Consider the following 12,254-nt stretch of genomic DNA (forward strand, 5'->3'; position numbering starts at 1 on the left):
CTTATTTTACGGTTTACTAATGGGCAAGAAATTAAATCACTCGCGGTTAGTAGTAAAATATATTTATTGGCATTATTATTATTCGAATACATTCCTCACAGACCGTGTACTGATTAAGTCTTGTAAAATTATCATCAAAGTATCACAATGACTTTATCTGTTTTGTCCTGAGTAACCTGTGCTGTTTATTAAAATAGAAAATCAGTTCTTCACAGTGTACATTTTTAAGGTACGAAACAAAAAGTGAACTTACATATACAGTGATCATTTTTTTAAATGAGTTAAAAAAAATTTACACCCAACTATTGGTGACATTATTGAAGTGAAACATAATTACAGTGCATTTGTTAAAATGCTACATTTAACAGAGGCTGGCATTTTTGTTCAATTAAAAAAAATTATCAAGAAATCTTAAGTGTTCACATTGCTCAAAGTGAAAGTAAAAGGCTGACCTCTCTGAGGTATATCACAATGCATCCTTGAAGAATATACACATAAAATATTAAATAATGCACATTTTACAACATTAGACAAATTACATAAAAAAAGATCTATCAGTTATGAAACAAAATCCTTCACAGTTAGATTAGCTATTGCATTGAAGGCAGGCTCCCCAGGTAGGAACTCCCCAAGAATGTATGACAGCAGCATCTATGGACACACAAACACAAAGAATATAAATGTTAATCTGGATATTTGTTTCAAAATGGATTTAACCGCATAAGAAACTTAGCTAGAGTCCTCACATAAACCAGTTTCTTGTTCTCCTCAGTGTCCTGGAAGATCTTGAACACAGTTTCAACATCAGTCTTCTTGAGAATTAGAGAGTTTGAATCTAAAACCGCCACAACAATTACTGGATATTGGTAAGGATGAAAGAATCATTTAAAAAAATGAAGTGGGCAGTCTAAGGCAAGGGGAAATATTGCACATACATTTTGAATTTATAAGCTGCAAAGCCTTCTCCTTGGTCTCGTGTTTCTCCTCACTGTCACGTGGCGGCTGGATGGGCGCGTTTCCTTCTGGCCATATCTTCTCCCGGAAATTGTCAATGTAGGACGCAATCTGAGCTTCAGTGGGATGCATCTTTTTTAAAAAGTTGGTTATTTTCCTGCATGGGAAGAAAGCTTATGCTTATCTTCACAACTACAGCTGAATATCTTTGGTGTTTGAATAGATATGGAATGGGATACTTACTTCTTTACCAAAGGCTGGACTGCTTTTAGAATGGCATCAACAATGTTAATGAGGACTGAGTTACCTGAAGATGGTACAGACAAATATTGAATGGCAAAAGAAAAATCAGTTTTAGTTTCGGTTCTTGGCTATCATAAAAGCCAAACAGAACAAGGAAGTTACATCATACCCGTTATTTCCTTAACTAACTCAAATATGGCTTTGGTGGCCTCAACTTGGTCCCAGTTGTTCTGGGGTTCCTTTTTCTGTGCCTGAGGCTGATTTGCCATCTCGTCCTTGAGCTGTCCCGTTTTCTCTTTTACTTTGACCTTTTGAGGTCCATTTAACTTTTTTTTAGTTAACTTTTCTTTTTTGTTTGTTTTGCCCCCAGACTGAGCACTTGTAAAGCCATCGACTGAGTCAGACTGTAAACCTTCAGTATGGTTCATGACTGAGCTTGAGATATCACTGGAGTGTCCTGAAGGACTGACTAATTTTGACCTATTAACAAAGATATCTAAACTTTCAGCAAGACTCTCTTGTCCATCTGAAACCACATCCTGCTCATCAGAGGTCTGATCTTCCATATCTGGTTCTCTACTTTTGAAGGCGTCAGTTTCTTCGTTTGGTCCTTCTACAATGCCCCCCTTTGGCTCTTCATCGGTGTCGATGCAGGCTGGCTGTGCTGTCGACTGTCCACTGTTATGAACTGAGGCTCCTGCTCCATCAAGCTTTTCTTCTCTTCTGGGATTATGGGACTGAGAAAAAAAAACATAGTATCACCAGAGGGTGGCAGTATTCTCAATAATTTGCATTGCGCTGAAGCTAAAGGTATACACTGTGTTCCAAATTATTATGCAGGTGACATATCCAGGGGGGGGGGGGGGGGGGGGTTTTTTTTTTTAATGTCACTTGCATAATAATTTGGAACAGTGTATGTCTACTATAAATCAACAAACTTTAGCTCTTTGGATAAGACATCAAATCTTGATGTATGTATATTGATAAAAAAATATATATACAGTTCAAAAGTTTGGGGCTGGTAACACACAGCATACATTTTTTAAAATCTTAATTACTCCAAACTTTTGACCTGTAGAATATGCTGTAAATCAACATAATTTAGCTCTATTTGGACAATATTTCAAATCTTGCTGTATTTATATTGATCCAATTATATAAAATATTGTTATAAATATACTACCATTCAAAGATTTTTAAATGTTTTGAAAGAAGACTCTTATGCTCACCAAGGCTGGATTTATTATCAAAAATACTCTAACAACAGTAATATTGTGGAATATTATTAAAAAAAATTTTTATTCTATTTTAATTTATTACAAAATGTAATTATTTTTGTATGATGGAAACGCTGAATTTTCAGCAGCCATTACTCCAGTGTCACATAATGAATAATGCTGATTTGCTGCTCAAGAGACATTTCCTATTATTAATGTTGAAAAAGGTTGTGCTGGCTAATATTTCCTTTTTTGAACCTTTGTTCAATTTAATGCATCCTTGCCGAGTAAAAGTATTTACTTCTTTCAAATAAATCTTACTGACCCCAAACTTTTGAACAGTAACATTTCATCAGTTTCATCATGAGGTTTCCATTAAGCTATTGACCTAAATCTGTTTTTACCTCATCCTCATCTTGGCCAGGATTAAGAAAGCTTGCAAGTCCATTCAGAAAACTCCAGACACCTCCCTTATGTTCCTTATTACTAAGCAGCTGTACAATGGGACACAAGAACTGGAATACAGGCTGAGTGTGACCAAGCTGTGCATCAGAAACCAGCTCCTGAAGAAAAATGAGAGGAAAACATTTCCAGGTATTCATTTCAACTGATAACCCCTTCTTTAATCCTAGATAGTGTGTTTGTGACAGCTTACTTGTAAAAAGTGCTCCAAGGCTGATCCAACTTCTTCTGCATATGCACCATCAAGATCCTGCTTTGTTTTCTCTACTATTGCAGATATAGAGGGTAAAGTGGAAGTATCCTTAAAAAAACAACAGAAAGAGAAAAAATTTTTCAAAGCAAGCAACTACATACATTAATCAATAATAATGAGTAAAATATTAATGACTATAATACAAAATAGTATGGGTTTCGATACAATTGATGCATTGAAGATTCCTCACTATTTCCTCTCTCACCTGCCAGAGGCTGTGAAACTGAAGTATTTCTGATTGGGTCTTTTTTACATCCCAGTTGAGATTCTCAGGGTTATTTTTCTCCTCCAGGTGAAGCGTGAAACACAGCTCTTCATTTTCCTTTTGAACCTAAGACAATGGGTTTTTTTACTTATTCAACTCAACTTAGCTTGTACGTTGTTTAGCTTTCCTTGTTTTTAACATATGCCTTACATTTGTAACACGGACTGCCCACTTCCCCACCCGCCACATCTCATAGGAAAGCCTAAACTCCATCATATCCTCTTGGACATTTGTTGTTAGGTAAACATCCATTTCACTGTCCTTTTAAAAGAAAGCACAGACAAACTTAGTTGCACCGAAAGCTTAATGCAAATCAATTCAATATGCACACTTTCCATACATAATCCATGCCATAGTCCATGCCGCTTCTAAAGGAGCCCTCTCTGCTGCTTGCACAATCATCTTCAATAACAGCAGATCTTCGTGCTGATAAAGCCCTCTGTAAAAGCTCTTGCTCCTTCTTCTTCTTATGGTTTTTCTTTTTGGCTTTCTTTGACTTGACCTTATCAACAAATTTAGAAAATCGTTCTTTGATCCCATTGCCTGCTTAGATAACATTGAAAAAGGTAATTCAATTACACTTTATTACATTATTCATGTACACTTACTGCTCATAAATCGAATTACTGAGATGAAAGAGAAAGAAACATCACCCTTCTTCTTTTCTTTTGTGTCTTCAGACCGACCATCCTCTGCTTCATCTGTCAATCTGCGGAATTTGTGAAAACCAGAATTAGGCCACCAACTGAGATTAATATAATGATGAATATGCTAAAACTTTATATTTTTGAGATAACTTACACTTCTGCTTCTTCACTTCCCACGGAAGATGGTGTGCCTTCCCTATCTGAGTTTAGCAGGTCTCCTGTTGAGCTTTTAGAGGTTACTCTATCCAGCTGCAAAACCACCATCTGATTCAGGTTGTCTGGATTACAGAGGCATGTCACGAGCACATCAAGAGCTAGAGATGGACAACAGAAATAACAAAGAATCAGTAAATTAGTAGAAAATACACAATACAATTAGTACAGTATATTACAAATATTTCTTCAGGAGCAATGCTTTATCTACTCCAGATGACTTGGTTTCTTATTATAACGAGGGACTGCACAGTGTACTTGATACACTTGCACCTTTAAAAACTCACACTGTTTATTTTACTCATTCTGCACCTTGGTTTACATCAGAACTAAGACAACTTAAAACTAAGGGGCGTCGCTTGGAACGTTTATACATTAAAACTGGACTTAATGTTCATAAAGATATGTACACAGATCATATGCTCTCTTACAAGAATGCTCTTCTAACCGCTAAATCTGACTACTACTCTATTATAATTGGAATAGATGAAGGGAATACAAGGTCCTTGTTGAACACAGTAAATAATATCCTGCGGCCTCCTGATACCCTTCCTTCTCATCTATATTCTAGTGATCTATGCGATAAATTAATGGCCTTTTTTAATACTAAAATTGGAAATATTCATCAGCAATTAACTTCTCAAAATAATGTGGCATCTGATCTGTTGTATTTACCTTCCCGTGATTCTCTTCTGTCTCTATTTTACAGTTTCGAACTTCCAACTATTGATGAAATATCAGGTCTTATCAAACAATCTAAGTCTTCCACTTGTAAGTTAGATCCACTCCCCACTCACCTGGTCAAAAGCCTGTTTATTTTCTCTATCTGGTATAGTAACCGATATTACACACTTGTCTCTCACCTCTGGTGTGGTTCCTTCATCTTTTAAGGTTGCTGTAATCACTTCAAGACTTAAGAAACTGAGAGCTGACCCTAATAATTTTGCTAATTTTCACCCAATTTCCAATTTGCCCTTTCTCTCAAAAATTTTGGAAAAAGTTGTTGCATCTCAGGTTCATTCCCATCTTTTAAAAAATAGCCTGTTTGAAAAATTTCAATCCGGTTTCCGCCCATTGCATAGTACAGAGACTGCCATGGTAAAACTTGTTAATGATTTGCTGATGTCAGCTGATTCTGGACTTTTAACTATACTTATTCTACTCGATTTAACCGCGGCCTTAGAGTATAAGATTCTACTTCTCACTTTTAAAGCTCTACATAATCTCGCACCACAATATCTCTCTGATTTGCTTCATATTTACATCCCGAAGCGTACACTCAGATCTTCTTCATCTGTTTCCCTTGTTGTACCTTCTATTCTTTTAGCCACTATGGGGTCTAGGGCATTTAGTTGTGCTGCTCCTAATCTCTGGAATTCTCTCTCACTATCTATACTTAATTATTTTATGTTAATAGTTAATAGTTTGTTGTCTTGATTTTATGATTATCACTCAATTGTACGGTGTCCTTGAGTGCTCTGAAAGACGCCTTTAAATAAATAAAATGTTGTTGTTTTTTTACAGCACAAAAATAACAAACACTACTATTTAAAAGTTTGGGGTCAAAGTTTGGGGCTCAAACATTAAGCAGCACACCTGTTTTCAACATTGATAATAAAAAGAAATGTTTCTTGATCACAAAATCAGTATATTAGAATGATTTCTGAAGGATCATGTGACACTGAAGACTGAAGTAATGATGCTGAAAATTCAGCTTTGCATCTTAGGAATAAACTGAATTTTACAGTTTTAAATTGTAATAATATTTCACATTATTTTTTTTACTGCATTTTTGATTAGATAAGTGCAGCCTTGAAGGGAATATGTTAAGAAAGACAGTAAAAGTTTAGTAAAGCACCAACAATTATGATTTGGTATACAAAATTAATTCTATAAAACAAATTTATATTAAATATGAAGTTGGAGGCAGTTAGAGAAAGAATTCACTCTGTCGCCATAACCAATGTGAACAAAGTAATTAGTTGTTTTGATATCCATGAGTATTGAGGCACACAAAAATAAAGACAAACTAGTTTGTAAAAGCAGTGAAAGCATGTTGAGACAATCTTTGAAGCATCGAGTGACAAAGTAATGTTTGTTTCAGAGAAACTGTCCTAAACATAACAATGAATGCTACAAATGTTGATACCAGATAGCTGATGAATGTTCCGATCATTAAAAAGATCATTAGAAAGTATTTAGCACAAAGGTCAGTAGGACTAACCTTTTGTAGCAACAATCTCAGTTAGGACACACTGGTAGAGTTTTGCTTCCCAAAGGTACTCAGGAAAAAGGTTTCGCACTAGAGCTTCAGAAAAGATCCTGAGGACTGCCATCTCCTCAGACCTTGAACCGAACACTGGAGAGCTGAAAAAGGTAAACAAATGAACATGCCGGTTTTCATAATGACTCATTTTACTAGCAGTATTCCTGGAACTACATCAACTGATGAGTCATAGGTTAGGATGGAAAGTCCACGAGTTTTGGCAGAAATTCTTTGATTTTAAAACATGAGCTCAAGAATCATAAGACTCGGCTGCTGTGCTGATGGTCTCTAAAATGGACCAATCATAAAATAGAACAGGAAGGAAAATTAAAAAAAAAAAATTTCACTGATTCGTGATTTCACTCATGTCAGAATATTAAACAATATTCTCAGAATAAATTAGGCATACATAATGACACAGACAAACTTGCTCACCCATCTGACTGCTTTGCGTTATGCAGGTGCTGAGTGAAGATCCTAACACAACCCACACTGGTAGCAGACAGATCAAAGTTCTTTGTCTTGCAAATGACTCTCTCGACTACCAGGTTAAACTCCTTCTGTAGTGCCCTATGAAGGGGCTGACCGTCGCCAAGTTCTGGGACTGTGTACCACGGCTGGACCAGGTGAGCATAGGCACATTTAAACACTGCAAAGACATTTCAAAAAATCTATTTAATCATGCACAATTGTAATGATCCTATCACTTTTGGTGAGGAACTGAACGGGGTATAACATTTCCTCAAAGTGTTATGCCACACAAACCTATGAAATATTACCATATTATCTGATCTTCTGCTTCCTGTTCTATGTCATGTTTACAACAAATCTCATTGTCATGTCATGAAACTTCCTTCAGTCACTATCTCCAGACATGCTTGAGAGGGAGTGAAGCTTGCAAACAACAACATTATTATTTACCCTGGAGGAGTGACCTCTGTACATTTGGATAATGCTTTGTCTCAGACTCAGTTTGTGCGGCTGCATCAGTCTCATCACTGACACCAACATGGTGAGCTTTCTTTGTCTGAAACAGGAGGATTAAGGTGCAAGGGATTAAATTCCAGTAATTTCACTGATGATGTCTGATATCAGTCATGAATAAAGAAATGAGGTCAGTAAGAACAGAAATAAGGAACAAAAAGTGATCTGATGGTTTCTTTTTGACATGAGAACCGGAACTCTCTCAACCAAAGTGTTCAATAATTCCTAGTAATGATGCTGTCCAAATTCTTCCCACAGTTAGTTCTGCCTATAAATTGACTTTATTGTTATGTATCCATTTACAATAACCATTACAGGTACATATTCAATTGCCCTGCTGAAAATTCCAACTTATGATAGAAGCTTTGTTTTGGGACACAGACAATGGGTTCTAGCTGGTCAGCAATGGTTATTTACATTGTGTAAGCTGAAAGACCATTTTAGACAAGCAAGAAACCAGGTACCAGCTGGTCAGTCCAGTCCAACAGGTTTTTGGAACATAACAGCGGGTCAACCAGCTAATAACCAGCTTGAACCAGCTAATGGAAACTTTAGAAACCATGTTCCAAAATATAGTTAAGTTAGATTTTCCAACAGGACTATGTCAACCACTCTATGCACATGTTCAAAGTAGTAGTAATAATAATAATAGTTAGGCAGAAATATTCTTAATGCTCTCAAGTACGTACGTTGATATATGCAGGAGCAGGAATAATCTTGTTACCTGTTGTTCTGTTTCTTCAAGTGTGTCATCCGTCTGAGTGCTTGTTTCACGGTCTTGCTTTTTGAAAGGGAAATTGAAAAAGCATAAAAAACAAACGAAAGCTTGTGTCCATATTTGTCCAAACTCTGAGAAGTACCAAACAAGTACAAATACAATGGCGAGGAAGCACCGCCAAGTGTACATTGTTAAAAAGGTCCAGGTTCAGAAAGAAATTCCTTTGCATTCGATTGCTTCATTCGCCCACAACGCAACACTTCATCCCTCTCCTCTCTGCTTCCATCCAGACAGACGAGACTCATATTGAATGCAGAACCGGAAAGTAAGTGTTTATGGTTTGAGGAACTTGTAATATGATTGGTGCACTTGAAGATGTCGTAGTATTTTGCCCTCCCTTGAGCTTCTGCTTAATCGTTACTATAATCTGCTCTCTGTAGGTAATAATTGCATGACGCAGCAGTGATTTCATGAACAAATAGTTCTCGTTTACTTTCACTTTACTATTGACAACCGTTTATAGTGTAAAAAAATGACAAGAGTAACGCACGCACCATGCGATAACATCAAGCATATGGTGAAGTACTTTAACACATGCGACTTTCTTCAACCATGTTCGCCGCTGGGTGGCACACCTACATTTCATTTAGGGAGGGGTTTAACGTGTCTTCGCAAAACAGGTGGTGAGAATTTGTTCACTTATATTCATGTTCAAGGTGACAAAATGTTACATAACATCATTACATTTATTACGTATATTGTTAATTAAATGCATTATACCACACACACTCTCTACCGCCTTATTAACATGGAATATTGAGATTTTGATAGTTCGACTCTAATGAACGAATCTGTTTTTAAACAGATCTTTAAATAAACGATTCGCTGTCGTTCACTTTCGCTTATGATGAACCCATTTGTGCCCAAAATTTTCTGAATGGTTTCATGCATATAGTCATGTTAATAGTGTCCTATGTGAACATGTTCTGCATTTATTTTCCCCAGGTTTTTGTTTCTTCTTCTTCTTGAAAATCGTATTTGAATGTGCGGCAACTATAGTTGCCGGTGGGCAAATGTGTTGTATGCACCCCTTCAATGTCAAATTTGAATAGGAGAGCATTTGGTGGCATCTAACTCAAAATAACCGCCTTCAACAGATCAATCTTTATTCATAAACAAATTTATTATGCATAAAAGTCGAACATTCGATGCAAACCCCAAAAAAGTTGCATCTAGTTTATAATCTCTTGAACATGATAACACAACAAATCCATTTGTCTTAAAGCGGTGGAACATAGTGCAGAACAAAATGCAGCCATTAAGTTGCCCCAACAGGGTATTGTGTATCAAAAAAGTTACATGAAAATAAATAAATAAATAGAATGAAGAAAATATTACATCTATATAATAAAAAAGGTATACCTGAAAGAAATCTTTGGCTACCAACATTCTGCAAAATATCTTCTTTTGTGCTCAACAGAAGAACTTTTGGGTGACTAAATGAACTTGAGGGTGACTAAATGATGACACAATTTCCATTTTTGGGTGAACTTTCCCTTACGTAAGCAGTTTTAGTATAAGTACAAGGAGTACTGCAGTGAAGGTACAAGTAGTTTTATAAATTTACATAAACATATTTGCATACTATACTTTATGTAAATATGTAAAATATCCCATATATTGATTAGGTCAAATGGATTAACCCTGACAAAAGTCCTTGATATTCATGAAATTAATGATATTCTTTTTAAAATATATGATTATTTACATAATTATCATGTGTAGGCTACACCCATGATTGTTTATTTACTTATTATTGAACATGCAGGTATTTTCATTCTTAGAGGTGTGTTAGTTAAATGAAAATAAATAAAAATAAGTAGAATGAAGAAAATATTACATCTATATAATAAAAAAAATGTATACTTGAAAAGAAAATGACACATTTTTTTTTAGGCCTATAGTATTCAATGGCTGACTGTAGTAGGTGATTTCATATAATAATGTAAATGTAAACTCAATACTTGTCTGAATTTCAACATTATAATGGAATCATAAGCTACTAGTTAAAAAGAGAATTAGGGTCCTTGACCAATTAGTATGAAACGCATCCAAACTGGATAAAGGGGTCTCAATATTTTGCCCCTTACAATACAATGTCATACAAGGGAGAAAAAGATCATCTACAGCAATTAATCCCATGCGTTAGCTCTTTATCTTTCCATTCTTCCTTTTGTGTGACTGACTGAAGTTTGTAAACTGCTGCTGTATGTCAGTTAAAGGGTTAAGTTATGTTTTAGGTTGGATATTATAAGAGCAAAAAGCAGAAAACAAGACCAATAACCTTGATTTATTAACCTATTAACACAGTATACCCCATTTCCCCATGATATGTACTTACAAGTTGCCGGTGGGCTTAAATGGGTTAAACCTCTACAGTCACATGATAGAGTACAGCACCCTGCCACTGCCAGCCAGATTAAACCCGTAAAAATAGTCCCCTATGACTGAACCTGTACAAATCATGTAATCTGCCACCAGCCAGCGCAAATTCGAACCGCCTTTCCAGGATTACGTCACGTGCAACAAGACTGTCAGAACAAGTCTAACTCTTGTGTAATCGGCTCATCCTGTTAACGCATAACATGATCCATTATCAAAAAAATTTCTGATTTGTTCTACTGAACTTGACATTTCTCACCTAGCAGTGACGAAAGAGTTAGCAGGACAACTGACATTCATAGGATGTGCATAATTCAGATCACTGTTTACTCATGATACTTCCTTTGCTAATTAAAACTAAATTAATCCCACATGATTTATTAATCCTGATATATGTATAGCGGTCACAGTGTAGTGTAAGGCAACCAAAAAGTGCTTCATCAAACACAAAGAATATTATGAAAACTAACACTTTAAGACCCTGCCCCAGTCCCAAAGAAGTTAGTTCAACAACTTCTTGCACCCAATCAGGAGGCCATGATGGCCAGTGTATTATCACCACCATCCACTATTTATCCCTGCTGAACAGACTGTAATGCCATACTCAGGAACTCGCCATGCTTGAAGTGAAGGTGATGCAAGGACGGATTAGCGTGCTAATTTACAACTAGCCTGATGTCTGCTAAGAGGTCAGCAAGGTTTTTAGCGTAAGAGGGCACGCACAAGCCGGCTTTTCCAACATACTGGATTACACTGGAGCAAAGCCATTAGTCTTGCAGCCTTTATAAACCGTTGGTTTCATTCATGCCTCTTGAATGTTATCAGGTCACCTGCAACACATGGACAGAGGCCCAAGCTTAAAGCCATTTTTTCCCTTTGATATCTTTCCTGTGATTCCTCTACTGGCTTTAAGCTCAGTTGATGATTTGGAAAGATATTTGCCTCTTTGGTCTGTCAAGACTTGAGTAAGGAATCTCTAAATTACCACAAATGTAAAAATGCAGATGCACATAGATTAACATACAAATGTTGAGATGATACTCCAATACACTTAAATATGTAGGGCTCCAAAATAAACCAGGACTGAATTACATTGAGGGGCACAAGTGTCCCCTCAGCTGTCCTTGGCTCAGACTCAAGTACAACTCTGGAAGTCCAACAGGGTATGAGGTTGCATCTTAAGAAAATAAAATACTGCCCGACACTCAGGAACATTTTCAAAGGCATGTGAGAAGTCTAGCCTCTGAATAAACACTTGGACACTTCCAAGTGACAACTCTCGGCAGTGCAGTTTGAAGGTGATGTAAGTGATTTGTTTCAATACTATGCATAAAATGCCCACTACTCTTACTGTCTTAGGAAATCACTGCAATTTCTGACAGTCCAAGACTCTCTAAGCTGTATAAAAGGCCTTAGAGGGCTTTCTGCCTGCGAATCATTCTGCTAGTTCAGTTTGCTGACATGTTTTTAAAGGGTGGGGACAGAGTTTGTTTGAATTTAGGAACAGGGCGGAAGCCATCCAAACGGCTGAATCACAACACCTGTAACGCAAGATAAATAGGTAGAAACAAAAAACCACAAGTTACGGTG

At 36.5% G+C, this 12,254-nt stretch overlaps 1 protein-coding gene across 3 annotated transcripts; it reads right to left on the reverse strand.

Moving 5' to 3' along the window:
* Positions 1 to 53: 53 nt before the first annotated feature.
* Positions 54 to 8,844, reverse strand: LOC107658111 (uncharacterized). 3 transcript variants are annotated; one of them, XM_016446557.1, is made up of 17 exons: positions 8,777 to 8,844; positions 8,229 to 8,285; positions 7,442 to 7,547; positions 6,956 to 7,169; positions 6,479 to 6,621; positions 4,196 to 4,355; positions 4,048 to 4,103; positions 3,735 to 3,937; positions 3,545 to 3,655; positions 3,320 to 3,460; positions 3,070 to 3,177; positions 2,819 to 2,977; positions 1,367 to 1,934; positions 1,198 to 1,261; positions 936 to 1,111; positions 747 to 835; positions 54 to 651 (listed from the first exon to the last, which is right to left on the reverse strand). In XM_016446557.1, the coding sequence occupies exons 1-17, from the start codon at positions 8,777 to 8,779 to the stop codon at positions 559 to 561; spliced, it is 2,451 nt and encodes an 816-aa protein (XP_016302043.1). In that variant the 5' UTR covers positions 8,780 to 8,844; the 3' UTR covers positions 54 to 558. The 3 variants fall into 3 exon arrangements, with proteins under 3 accessions (XP_016302043.1, XP_016302042.1, XP_016302041.1); XM_016446556.1 differs by lacking the exon at positions 8,777 to 8,844 and having other exon boundaries at positions 3,335 to 3,460; positions 8,229 to 8,546; XM_016446555.1 differs by lacking the exon at positions 8,777 to 8,844 and having other exon boundaries at positions 8,229 to 8,546.
* Positions 8,845 to 12,254: the final 3,410 nt, after the last annotated feature.

This window comes from Sinocyclocheilus anshuiensis, unplaced genomic scaffold (genome assembly GCF_001515605.1).
Source record: "Sinocyclocheilus anshuiensis isolate Anshui unplaced genomic scaffold, SAMN03320099.WGS_v1.1 scaffold227, whole genome shotgun sequence".
Classification (NCBI taxonomy): domain Eukaryota; kingdom Metazoa; phylum Chordata; class Actinopteri; order Cypriniformes; family Cyprinidae; genus Sinocyclocheilus; species Sinocyclocheilus anshuiensis.